General features: G+C 43.0%; 1 protein-coding gene across 2 annotated transcripts in view; it reads right to left on the bottom strand.

Moving 5' to 3' along the window:
- The window catches only part of TMOD1 (tropomodulin 1), a 91,381-nt gene that overhangs the window by 1,897 nt on the left and 77,307 nt on the right, over window positions 1–12,177 (bottom strand). The window contains exons 9-10 of one of the 2 annotated variants that reach the window (XM_032240145.1): window positions 8,074–8,218; window positions 562–626 (exon numbers count right to left, since the gene is read on the bottom strand). In XM_032240145.1, coding sequence (XP_032096036.1) covers window positions 562–626; window positions 8,074–8,218 — 210 coding nt within the window. The remainder of the gene's footprint in view (window positions 1–561; window positions 627–8,073; window positions 8,219–12,177) is intronic. The other variant, XM_032240146.1, reaches the window with a different exon arrangement.

Below are 12,177 nucleotides of genomic sequence, written 5' to 3'. Positions count from 1 at the left end.
AGAAGCCCCAGCTGAAGACCTTTTTACTCCAGTTCAGATGAGAGTTAAAAGCTTAGTCAGTCGTCTTAATGAGATTAGGGTCTTAACTAGGTGGAAACATTTCCCCCAGCTGTGTCTGGGAGCGTCTGACCTACCTCCTGCCTATGTAAACGAGAGTTTCCACCGGCAAAATTACCCTACGGTATCTGTATCCCCTTATGTTTAACCTGGCCATCTTTTCCCCCGGGAACAAGACAGTTAAGCTCAACACTTTCAAGTCAAAAGTAGTTAAATGCCATAAAGAGGAAAGCACTAGCCAGGAGGCTGCAGGCTGGAGACGTTAGCTTAGAGGATGATGAGGATGCGGGGAGGGGCAGGAGGGGGTCTGTTGTCGTAACAAGGGAGTGTGTTTTGAAATTAATTATAGTGTCTGCAGATGAAGACCAAGCAGCAAGTTCCATCAGCCAGAAGAGAAAGGTCAAAGAAGTCTGTAGAGCCAGTAGGTGGCAGTCGAGAGGCCTGCTGGTGTTGCAGAGACAGGAAGCTATTGCGGAGGGAAAAAAAAAAAAAATCTGTCTATACTTAGATTTCTTCAGGTTCCCGAGCTGAGGCAGTAGACCTGCAGCCACCAGATCGATGAATATGAGCTGCAACAAAAACCGAATCAGCTGGTGCATAACACTGGGCATATACAGCAGACTCATAAGGGAGATGAGGCCAGCCCAGTTCCTGAGATGATTAGATTGTCCAACTTATTGGGGGTGGATGTGAAGGGACAAAACTCAAACCCAAAGAGCACAAGAGGTTTGCCCAATGTGCCCACAGAGTTTAATGAACCAGACTTTTCAGCACCTCCATGGTAGCTGTGCAGGCATGCCCAGCAGGGCCATCCTCATTGCCTCATTGGAGCCCTTCAATGCTGCTGGAATGTTTGTGTTGCCATTCCCATTTTATGGATGAGGAAAGTATGGCAGAGATGGTATATTTCTTGCTTAAAGCAATAAAGCTAGTACCAGACAGAACCAAGGCTTTTTTTTTTTTTTTTTTTTAGATGGAGTTTTACTCTGTCGCCCAGGTTGGGCTCACTGCAACCTTGCCTCCCAGGTTCAAGCAGTTCTCCTGCCTCAGCCTCCTGAGTGACTGGGATTACAGGCACCCACCACCACACCCTGCTAATTTTTGTGTTTTTAGTAGAAACAGGAGTTTCACCATGTTGGTGAGGCTGGTCTCGAACTCCTGACCTAAGGGATCCCCCTGCCTCAGCCTCCCAAAGTGCGGGAGTTACAAGTATGAGCCACCGTGCCCAGCTAGAACCAAAGCTTTTGACTCATCTTGAGCCTCAGTTCAGTGCCTCCCTCAATAGAGTTGAGCCTTGTCTTGGGTAGGGTTTCCATATCCATATCTCAGCTGATTCTCACAGGGAGGATTAGCTCCTTCCTGCAGAAGAAAGGAGCCCTGGTCCCTGAGAGCTGGCAGCAGAGCCAGGACTGAAATCCAAGTTCCTGGCCCATGGTTGAGGAAACAAAAATACCCCATGACTTGGTGGGGGGTGGGGGGGTGGGGGGCGTGGTTCTTTTTCCATTACTTGCCAAGTCCTCCTGAAGCTTGCCTCATCACTCCTCCAGTTAGAACCCTGACTGGGCTCGCATTGCTCTCAGCCCCTTGACGTGACTCCCAAGTCTCTTAAAAAATAGCTGACTCTTACACGGCACTTACTGTGTGTCAGAGACTGTTCTGAACACTTCCCATCTCACCAGCTCATGTAGTCCTCCCCAAAGCAGGTGAGATGACTGGTTGCTATTATCATCCACACTTTACAGGAAGGTCTAGAGAAGACGGACTGCATGAGCTGGTGAGATGGGAAGTGTTCAGAACAGGCTCTGACACACAGTAAGTGCCTTGTAAGAGTCAGCTATTATTAACAGACTTGGGAGTCACGTCAAGGGGCTAACTGAGAGCAACAGGAGCCCAGTTGGTTCTAACTGGAAGAGTGACGAGGGAGGGGCTCCAGTGAGGCAATGAGGACGGCCCTGCTGGGCATGCCTGCACAGCTACCATGGAGGTGCTGAAAAGTCTGGTTCATTAAACTCTGTGGGCACATTGGGCAAACCTCTTGTCCTCTTTGGGTTTTGGTTTTTGTCCCCCCACATTTACCCCCAAGAAGTTGAACATTCTGATCATCTCAGAATGTCGTTCTTGCCTTTTTCCATTACTTCCATAACTTGCCAAGTTATGAATAAGTCACAAAACTGAGAGTAAAAGCTGGGTCTCCCAATATCCTCCTTCAATTCTGTCTGCTCTTTACTTTCTTTAAAAAACTCCTCACTGCTTATCGCAAGAGCCAGAGACTCCTTTTATTGTGAAAGCCAGAAGGGCTCTCCAGTCGTCCGGACCAACCACCATCTGCTGCTTGAACTCCTCTGCCACTTCTTGCCAAATTTGAACATTTCCATCATGTTTTTGGAAAGCACTTCCTATTCATTTAAATATTCAGCAGCATGTACTGAGTGCTGTGTGCCAAGCACAAGAATCAGAACTAAAGACACAGCATAACAGGGACCAAGACATGCAATGTTTGAGAACTACTGTTTGATAAATATGAAATATTAGAGATGCCTGGCAGATCTCTGAGGTATAAGAGGCATAAAGAATGAAGTGCTCAGATCTTCCCAGGATGGCAGGTAACAGGTCTTAAACAAGAAAAAGGAAGAGGATGGGATTTTAAACGGAAAAGGTAGAGAATGGGAAGGTGGGGGCACTGGGAGTAACCACCCTCTAAGGGTAAGCTTTTTCCTTGGTCACTTGGGGGCACTTAAGGTACCTGGAATGGTACTAACATGGCGAAAGGATGGCTTCTTGGGGATGTCAAGAGATGACCTCCTGATGGGACCATTTCCCAATGTATAGTGCATAGGCACTGGGGCCAGATTGTCAGTTCAAATCCCGGTCCCGCCCACAGACTGTGGGTAACATTAGTTACCTACTTCTCCAGACTTCTGTTTCCTTCTGTAAAGTGTGGATAATAATGGCCCCTGTCTCACCTGGTCGTGGGGAGGACTACATGAGCTCATGAGCCAAAGTGTTCAGAACAGTCTCTGACACACAGTAAGTGCCATGTAAGAGTCAGATATTATTAAGAGACTTGGTAGTCACGTCAAGGGGCCTAACTGAGAGCAACGGGAGTCTGGTCAGGGTTCTAAGTGGAGGAGTGATGAGGCAAGCTTTGGAAGGAGACTTGGGATGAGTGCTGGGGTGCCTGCCCTGGAGGAGCTGGGGGCCTGAGGACGTTGGAGGAGATGAGAGTGACAAGGGCTCAACATGCGGCAGGACACTGGGATTGGCAGGGAGGTGACTGGCTGGCTGGGGTGGGAGCAGCATCTAGGAACAGGCTCAGATTTCTGGCTTGGGTGGCTGTGAGAAAAGGAGTAGCCTTTTCTTTTCTTTTCTTTTTTTAGACAGAGTTTTGTTCTTATCATCCAGGCTGGAGTGCAGTGGCGTCGTCTTGGCTCACTGCAACCTCCGCCTCCCACGTTCAAGCAATTCTCCTACCTCAGGCTCCTGAATAGCTGGGATCACAGGCACTCGCCACCACACCCAGCAAATTTTTTTGTATTTTTAGTAGAGATGGGGTATCACCATGTTGGCCAAGCTGCTCTCGAACTCCTGACCTCAGGTGATCCACCCACCTCAGCCTCCCAAAGTGCTAGTATTACAGGAGTGAGCCACCGTGTCTGCCTTCCTTTTCTGAGATAGGTTTGGGGGACTATGATGAAACTGATTTGGGATCCAGCAATCCCACTTCTGGATATTTATCTAAAATATTTAAAATCAGCTGAAAAGATGCTTCACTCCATGTTCATTGCAGCATCATTCACAATAGCCAAAATATGAAATCAACCTAAGTGTCTATCACCAAGAATGGATAAAGAAACTGTGGGGTGTATGCACAATGGAATACTATTCAGTTGTCATTTAAAAAAATGAAATTTGTTCATTTGCAGCCACATGAATGGAATGGGAGAACATTATACTAAGTGAAATAAGCCAGGCACAGAAAGATCAATTATATGTGGAATCTAAAACAATCGAACTCATAGGAGCAGGGAGTCAAATCATCATTACGGAAGCTGGAGGTGGAGGAATAGGGAGATGATAATGGCCACAGGCTACAAAAATCTCAGTTGGACAAAACAAGTTGTTTTTTTAAAGATCTATTACACAGCATGGTGAATATAGCTAATAATAGTATATTATACATTTCAAAACTGCTAAAAATAAACGTTCTTACCACAAAAAAGTATTTGAGGTGATGATATGCTAATTCACTTAAATCATAACAGCACTTTGTATCAGGTAAATATATACAGTTACAAATTGTCAACTGGCAATACAGTGTTTTAGAAATTGCTTCGCCATGTGCTGTGTCTGGGTTGCTTGCTGCAAAAGTCTTCCCTGAGAATACTGTAAAATGGTGACTTTCCCAAGAAGGGAAGTTTTCTGCTTTTAAACACGTTATTCTCCCTTCACATGATACCCCAACCCATACAACTGTCTTACCTCAGAGGCTGCAATTCAGATTTTGCTAAGTGGAGAGCGCTGCAGTGGCAGATTTGGAGGACCAGAATGCCATGCTTGGCCTGGCTCTTTGCTATAAATAGTGTGGAGATGACAGTCATCTGAGGTATTGCTGTGGGAAAACGCAGATGGGATCCACAGCGTGGCCCCTCCCTGGCACCTCACATTCACAGAACACTCTGTAGAGCTTGGTGCACAGGGTGGGGAGAACCAAAGACACACAATTTTAAATATTTTGGGTAAATATCCAGAAGTGGTCAGGATGCATCCCAGGCATACTGCCTGTCTGCAGAGCCAGTTGCTGTCACCATAGCCTTGGGGACTGAACGTCCCCCAAGGAGGAGCCCAAGTACTGCAGAGGCCCCAGCCATGGGCCAAGGGCCAGCAGAGGCAGGTCAAAGTGAGCAGGAGGCCTGAGAGGCCTGCTCCCTTCCCAATCCGTGCTCCCTGCTGGCAGGCCTGCGAACAGCCTCAGTCCTGAGGAGGAGGAGCTGGCAGGGGGCTTTTATGATACAAATATTCAGTTGGAAAACACGAAGCCTGTCTGCTTCATTGTGGCATTAACATAGGATGCAATGATCTGTTGTAAAGTTAGGAGGAACCTGATGCACTACCATAAACAAACATTTCTCTTACAAAAATTAGCAGATGGCCGCAAACTTCATTTTAAAGCCAGAGATCCTACATCACCAAGTAGAACTCTGTTCCCTGTAATCACTGAGATGATTCATCTCTAATTCCTTCTGTAGGAAACCCCAAGGGAGCAGTTGCCCACAGTTCCCTGGGGTAGCCCAGAGGCCCATTTTTATCACCTGGCATCACCGTCCAGGAAACTGTCACGGTTCCTGTTTCCCACCTGCTTCCACTGCCAGGCTCCTGAGCTTGACATTAAAGGCCTTGGGCTGCAGCCGCCCAAACACCTCCGCAGTCCCATTCCTTGTGAACATCCCATATGCTTTCAACTGTCCTGCCTTTGCTCATGCTGTTTCCTCTGCTTGGAATGTCTTTCCCTTCCTTCTTTGTGAACTCCTATTTTTCCTTTGAGGTCTATTTCCTTCTAACAGTTCCTCCAATCCTTTTAGATCCTTCTGTCTCTCCTTTGTACCCCCAGCATCCCTTCCTAATACTTCTAGAACCCCCAGAGGAATGCCTCCTGACCTCCTCCATCAACCTATCTCTTCCTTTCAAGGCAGGGCTAAAGCCCCTCCCCAACCAGGATGCTTTGCCAAACTGGCCTTTGTCTCTATAAATCATTTCCTCGCTTTGTTTAGATAGAATTTGTAGGCATTCTTGAATTTTTAGGCATGCCTTTGAGTCTTTTTTTCCCCCTAAAATGTTGTAAAGCTTCTTGAGTCAGAGGTAGCCTGTCTGCTACCTCTGATATCACCTAGCACAGTCTTACACACACAAAAGTTGCCCAGAAAATGCTTGCTGTCTCTGACAACTGGTGTGGCCTGACTGAGCAGCTGCCTAGCCCCCTCTAGCCGTACCCCAGGCTCCAGTTTCTTTCTAAGGGAGTTGGAGGGATAAGCTCTAAGTCCTTCTGGTCTAGCATTTTACATTCTTACAATGGCCTCTGAAAGTTCTTGGCAATGGGAGTCAGGCCTGAATTTTGGACTCTCAGATTCACAGGACTGGGAGAGTTTTCAAAGGCCATTTTGTCCAACTCCTAGATGATTCTGGTATCCCCCTGCAGCACCTGTGACCTCTGCTCATCTAGAGCCTCTACCCCCAGAAACAAGACCTCCAGACTGTCATGGCAGAGGACAGAAACTGGATTAGCCCAGAGATAGGCATGAAGGGGCACATAAGAAACCTAACTGTGAGGGAAAAAATGTGAGATTATTGCATAAAGAATAGAAACTCAAAGCTTCTCAGTGCTGGTACTGCAGCCAGGTCACAGCTGAGCCAACAGAGGTTTCATTGCTGGCCGTCTCCAACAATTCAGTTTAGCTATGACATCTGTGATATGATATAATAATTATGATTCTTAGTTATGTATGTTCGTTCTCATTTTATTTCAAGTAAGGATACTTCCGATAAACCAAGACTTTGTGCACATTTTAAATAATGGGCTTTTCCAAACCTGAGGCTCTAGAAAGTAGTGGCATTTGAAGTAAGCAATGAATGAATAGCCCCTGGGCTGTGACATCCTTACAAGCAGGAACCTACAGAACTTTGGTACATGTCTGTGGAATTGAATAATTCGATCTAAAGCGTGTGAGCGTGTGAGTTCTGTGGTTATCTATGCATGTGGGGTCTGTGCACATCTACCTTGAGCATACACCCCTACACGCTCATCTCCATTCTTCAAGGGCTTCCAGGTAGTGAGCTGGCCTCACATAAATCACCAGGAAGTGACATACTTTGAGTGGAGCATTCATATTAGGCTGTTTGCATTTTATTGAGGGTTGGAAACTATTGCGTAGAGCAGGTTTGAATCTGATGAGAAGCTCACAGAAGACATTGTCCTTTAAAACACATACTTATATCATAATTTAATCCCAAAAAGAAGTTTTTTAAAATTTTCAAACTCATTATGCTTCCTTCTCTTCTGTGATGAGAATACTGTAACTTGGTTTGGCTTCCTCCTGCCTCGGTTCTAGGAAACTCAAGTCTAAATATAATCATCATTCATGTTAATGATAGAGACCTACTGCTTTTCTTATTTTTTTCCCCTCTGGTTTCCCTACAGCCCTGTCAGTCATGCTCCCTTTGTTGAATGCTATATCAAATGCTTTTTTGGCAGCCAGCAGGAATATACATAAGCAATAACTACACAGAACTTGTGAACAACTGGCATCTGTGAGTAAGATCGTGACTGCTTCAACTTTTCATTCAGTTGACATATACCTATTTGTTCATACAGGTATATGACAGGTGTTCATCATCAAACAATGTTGTGATATTTTTTCTTAAATTTTCTTTCTTTTTAAAAATTTCCTGGAAATGTTTCCTTCATAATCATTTCTCATTTCAGAAAAAAAAACTATGCCTTTAATTGAGATTAAATTAATATACCCTATTTTTACTTTACTATGATGTTGACATTTCCAACTTTTACCTTAAAATCAATGTGAAGTCTCCTAGGCCAAGGATTTTGGTAGTCATATTGGAAGGTAGCTTTGGGATTTGGGGCTAAATCTGAACTGTATGACCTGGAGAGGATGCTATGAGTTCAGAGAAGGTTATTCAGAAGAGGAAAATACTCCTAGGGGCCTTATGCCCTCCCAAATTTCATTTCCTTCTGCTAACACGCTTATGTGTGCTCTGGCCCTGGCCTGTGTTGAGTTGTGCTTTGAGGAGGAGAGGACCGAGTCTTAGCTCCTGAAGTCAAGGAGCTCATAGTCCAGGGTGGAGATGAGGCACAAACACAGAAAACAAGAAGATGCGATCAATGTGAAAATCAAGGTTAAAGAAGACTTGGAGAGGTATCTACGGAATTTTCCCTGACATCCCCAGCACGGGTGGAGGGAGTAACAGGCATTTGGGCAGGGCAGGGAGCATGTTTCTACTCACCAAGGTCATTGTTGTTCATCATTGCGTTGGATGCCCGAAGCCGGGGCCCCTGCTGGGTAAAGTGGTAGCCAAATTTAAGAAGCGTTGCGTTTTTTTCCAACATGCTCACGATCTCCATTTCCACTTTGTTGCCCAGGGGCTGGCTCTTTGGTAAAAGAAAAAAACAACACAAAAAACAATAATCACCACTCATTCCACGTGTACGGTGCCTAAACGCCCTCTACCTGCAGAAACTCTTGAGTAGTGGGAGGGGATTTTAGCCAGTGGAAGTTTAGAGAAGTCGAAAGGTCACACGGCCAGGAGCAAATGCCCTGGAATTCAAACTCAGGTCTGCTGGATGCCAAGAATACATCTTTTCACTGCTTTACAAAAATCTTTCTCTGAGCAGGTGCCCAAGCAAGAGCTCCACAACAGAAAAATATTTGGAGGACCTTCAATCTCATCTAGTCCTAAGGAGACTTTAAAAATCCTGCTGTTCAGGCTACACCCCATACTATCTGAATCAGAATCTCTGGGGAGTGGGACTCTTGATGGCTGTGTTTTTAAAATCTTCCCAGGAGATTTCAATATGCAGCCAAGTTTGATAACCAGTAATTTAGTCTCTTCAAACTATTTTTTTTTTTTTTTGAGATGGAGTTTCACTCATGTTACCCAGGCTGGAATGCAATGGCGCGATCTTGGCTCACCGCAACCTCCGCCTCCTGGGTTCAGGCAATTCTCCTGCCTCAGCCTCCTGAGTAGCTGGGACTATAGGCACGCACCACCATGCCCAGCTAATTTTTTGTATTTTTAGTAGAGACGGGGTTTCACCATGTTGACCAGGATGGTCTCGATCTCTTGACCTCATGATCCACCCGCCTCGGCCTCCCAAAGTGCTGGGATTACAGGCTTGAGCCACCGCGCCCGGCCTCTTCAAACTATTAATGAAAATATTGAGGCCCAGAGAAGGAACAAGGGTTTTCCCAAGATCACATGGTAAGTTGAGAATGCCAAAGTTAGCTTTCTGAAGCCCAATTCTGATCACATTATTAATAGTTCCCTGTTCCCAAATCTATAGTGATCATCTGACAAAGATATAAAAAAAAATCAGAAAGAAAAATCGGAAAGATCTAACAATGTTGGGAAGGATATGATGAGGATGTTCATCACAGTCTCAGTTATAATAGTGGGAGGAAAAGGGAAATAAGAATTAATTAAGAGGCCAGGCACAGTGGCTCATGCGTGTTATCCTAGCACTTTGGGAGGCCAACGCAGGCAGATTGCCTGAGCTGAGGAGTTTGAGACCACCCGGGCAACATGGTGAAACCCTGTCTCTATTAAAAATACAAAAAAATTAGCTGGGTGTGGTAGCGGGCACCTGCCATCCCAGCTATCTCAGGAGGCTGAGGCAGAATCGCTTGAACCTGGGAGGCGGAGTTTGCAGTTGAGTCGAGATTGCGCCACTGCCCTCCAGCCTGGTCAACAGAGCAAGACTCTGTCTCCAAAAAATAAAAAATAAAAGAATTAATGAAGAGAAAGTTGCTCAGATAAATGATAGTTCAACCTTACTAAATAGGATGTGGGCAGCTCTAAAATGATGGTGCAAATCTTTGGTCATAAGCATGGAAAGATAGCCATGAACCAATATTGAATGGAGAAAAAAAAAAACCTGGTCACAAAATAGACTATTTGTATGTAAAGTTATCTATATTTTCCATTTACATACATAATACAGAGAAAAAACTTTGAAGGATATTGACAATGCTGGGATTTGGAGAAAAAGTTTTTGTTTTGTCCTTTATATCTTATTGTATTGTTTGGATTTTCTATTACCATATATAATAAAATAATAAAACATAAATATAATCTTAAACAGGTTGTAAAAGACAGAAAGCTAACATCATACTTAACGGTTAGACTGAAAGCTTCCCCCCCCCACCAAGATTAGGAACAAGATAAGGATGTTTGCTTTCACCAACATTTTACTTGGGGGGTTGGGGGGGGGGGTCCAGACAAGATAATTCAGCAAGAAAAATAAATAAAATGCATCCAGACAGAAAAGGACAAAGTAAAACTATCTGTATTTGCAGATGATATAATGTAATATCTAGAAAATTCTAAGGCATACACATTTCTACATAAAATTAGCAAGTTCAGCAGAATTACAGGATATAAGATCAATATGTAAAAATCAGTTGTATTTCTATACACTGGCAATAAGCAATCTGAAAATGAACCTGAGAGAATAATTCAATTTGTAATAACATAAAAAATATTAATTCTTTTTTTTTTTGAGACAGAGTCTTACAAAATACTTATTCCTTTTAGACAGTCTTATTCGTGTTGCCCAGGCTGGAGTGCAGTGATGCGAACTTGGCTCACTGCAACCTCTGCCTCTTGGGTTCAAGTGATTTTCCTGCCTCAGCCTCCCGAGTGGCTGGGATTACAAGTTGTGCCACCATGCCTGGCTAAATTTTTGTATTTTTAGTAGAGATAGGGTTTTGCTATGTTGGCCAGGCTGGTCTCAAACTTCTGACCTCAGGTGATCTGCCTGCCTTGGCCAAAGTTCTGGGATTACAGGTGCAAGCCACTGCACTTGGCCAAAAAGAATAGAATGCTAATTCTAACTTTTTTTTTTTGTTAGATTAATTTCTAACAAAAGTAGTAAAGACATATACTGAAAACTACAAAACAACACTGAAATACATAAAGAAGACCTAAATAAATATAAAAAGATCCCATGGATATTGTCTTCATGGATGAGAAGACTTAATATTGTTAATATTGTAATATTACCAAATTGATCAAAAGAGTCAATGCCATCCTTATCAAAACTCCAGCTTCCTTTTTTTTTTTTTTCCAGAAATAGACAAGCTGATCCTAAAATTCACATGAAAATGAAAGGAACCCAGAATAGCCAAAACAATCTTGAAAAAGAGGGACAAAGTTAGAGAATTCACATTTCCTGATTTCAAAATTACTACAAAGCTACAGTAATTAAGACTTTGTGGTACTGGCATAAGGCAGCTATGTGGATAAATAGAATTGAGAGTCCAGAAATAAATCCATACATCTATAGACAATTGCTTTTCAAAAAGGACATCAAGACAATCCAGTGGGAAAAAAAATTGTCTTCTCAAGAAATGGTGATGAGACAACTGGATATCCACATGCAAAAGAACGAATTTAGACACTAAACACAATATGTAAAAACTCAAAATGGATGAAGGCGTAAATGTGAGTGCTAAAACTATGAAACTATGATGAAAACATAGGTGTAAGTTTTTGTGACCTTGACAATAATTTTTTAGATGTGACACCTAAAGCACAAACAACAAAAGAAAAAATACATGTTACACTTCATCAAAATTTAAAACATTTGTGCTTCAAAAGACACTATCAAAAGAGTGAAAAGACAACACAAAGAATGAGAAAATATTTTGTATTGATATTTTTAAAATATCTGGTGGATAGAGGATTTAATTATGAATATTGAAGACTATTAGAACTCAACAGTAAAATCACAAATAGCAATTCATAAATGAGCAAAGGATTTGAATAGACATTTTCTGTGAAGAAGATAAAAAATGTCAAATAAATGTACAAAAAGGTGCTCATCATCAATTCAGAAAATGCAAATTGAACCACAAGATTCCACTTCACACATGCTAAGATGACGATAATGGAAAAGACAGACAATAACAAGTGTTGATAAGAATGTGGAGAAAGTGGCACCCTCAGACATTGCTGGTGGGAATATAAAATGGTGCTCCTGCTTTGAAACACAGTTTGGCAGTTTCTCAGAAAGTTAAACATAGAGCTACCATATACCAAGCAATTCTGCTTCTAGGTGGAAAATAAATAAAAACGTAAGTCCACACAAAAACTTGTTAATGAATGCTCATAACAAACAGCATTATTCAGAATAGCCAAAAGCAGAAACATCCCAAATGTCCATCAGCTGATGAATGGATACACACAATGTGGTAGATCCTTAACAATGGAGTGATTACTCAGCTAAAAAGGGAATAAAGTTCTGATATGTGCTGTTATGCAATATAAATGACCCTGGAAAACATTATGCTAAATGAAAGAAGCCAGACGCAAAGGCCATATATCGTATGA

Source organism: Sapajus apella, unplaced genomic scaffold (genome assembly GCF_009761245.1).
Source record: "Sapajus apella isolate SASKATOON/1434 unplaced genomic scaffold, GSC_monkey_1.0 scaffold46, whole genome shotgun sequence".
NCBI lineage: Eukaryota > Metazoa > Chordata > Mammalia > Primates > Cebidae > Sapajus > Sapajus apella.
Note: the sequence above shows the minus strand (reverse complement) of the source record. Positions and strands in the feature narration are given on the sequence as shown.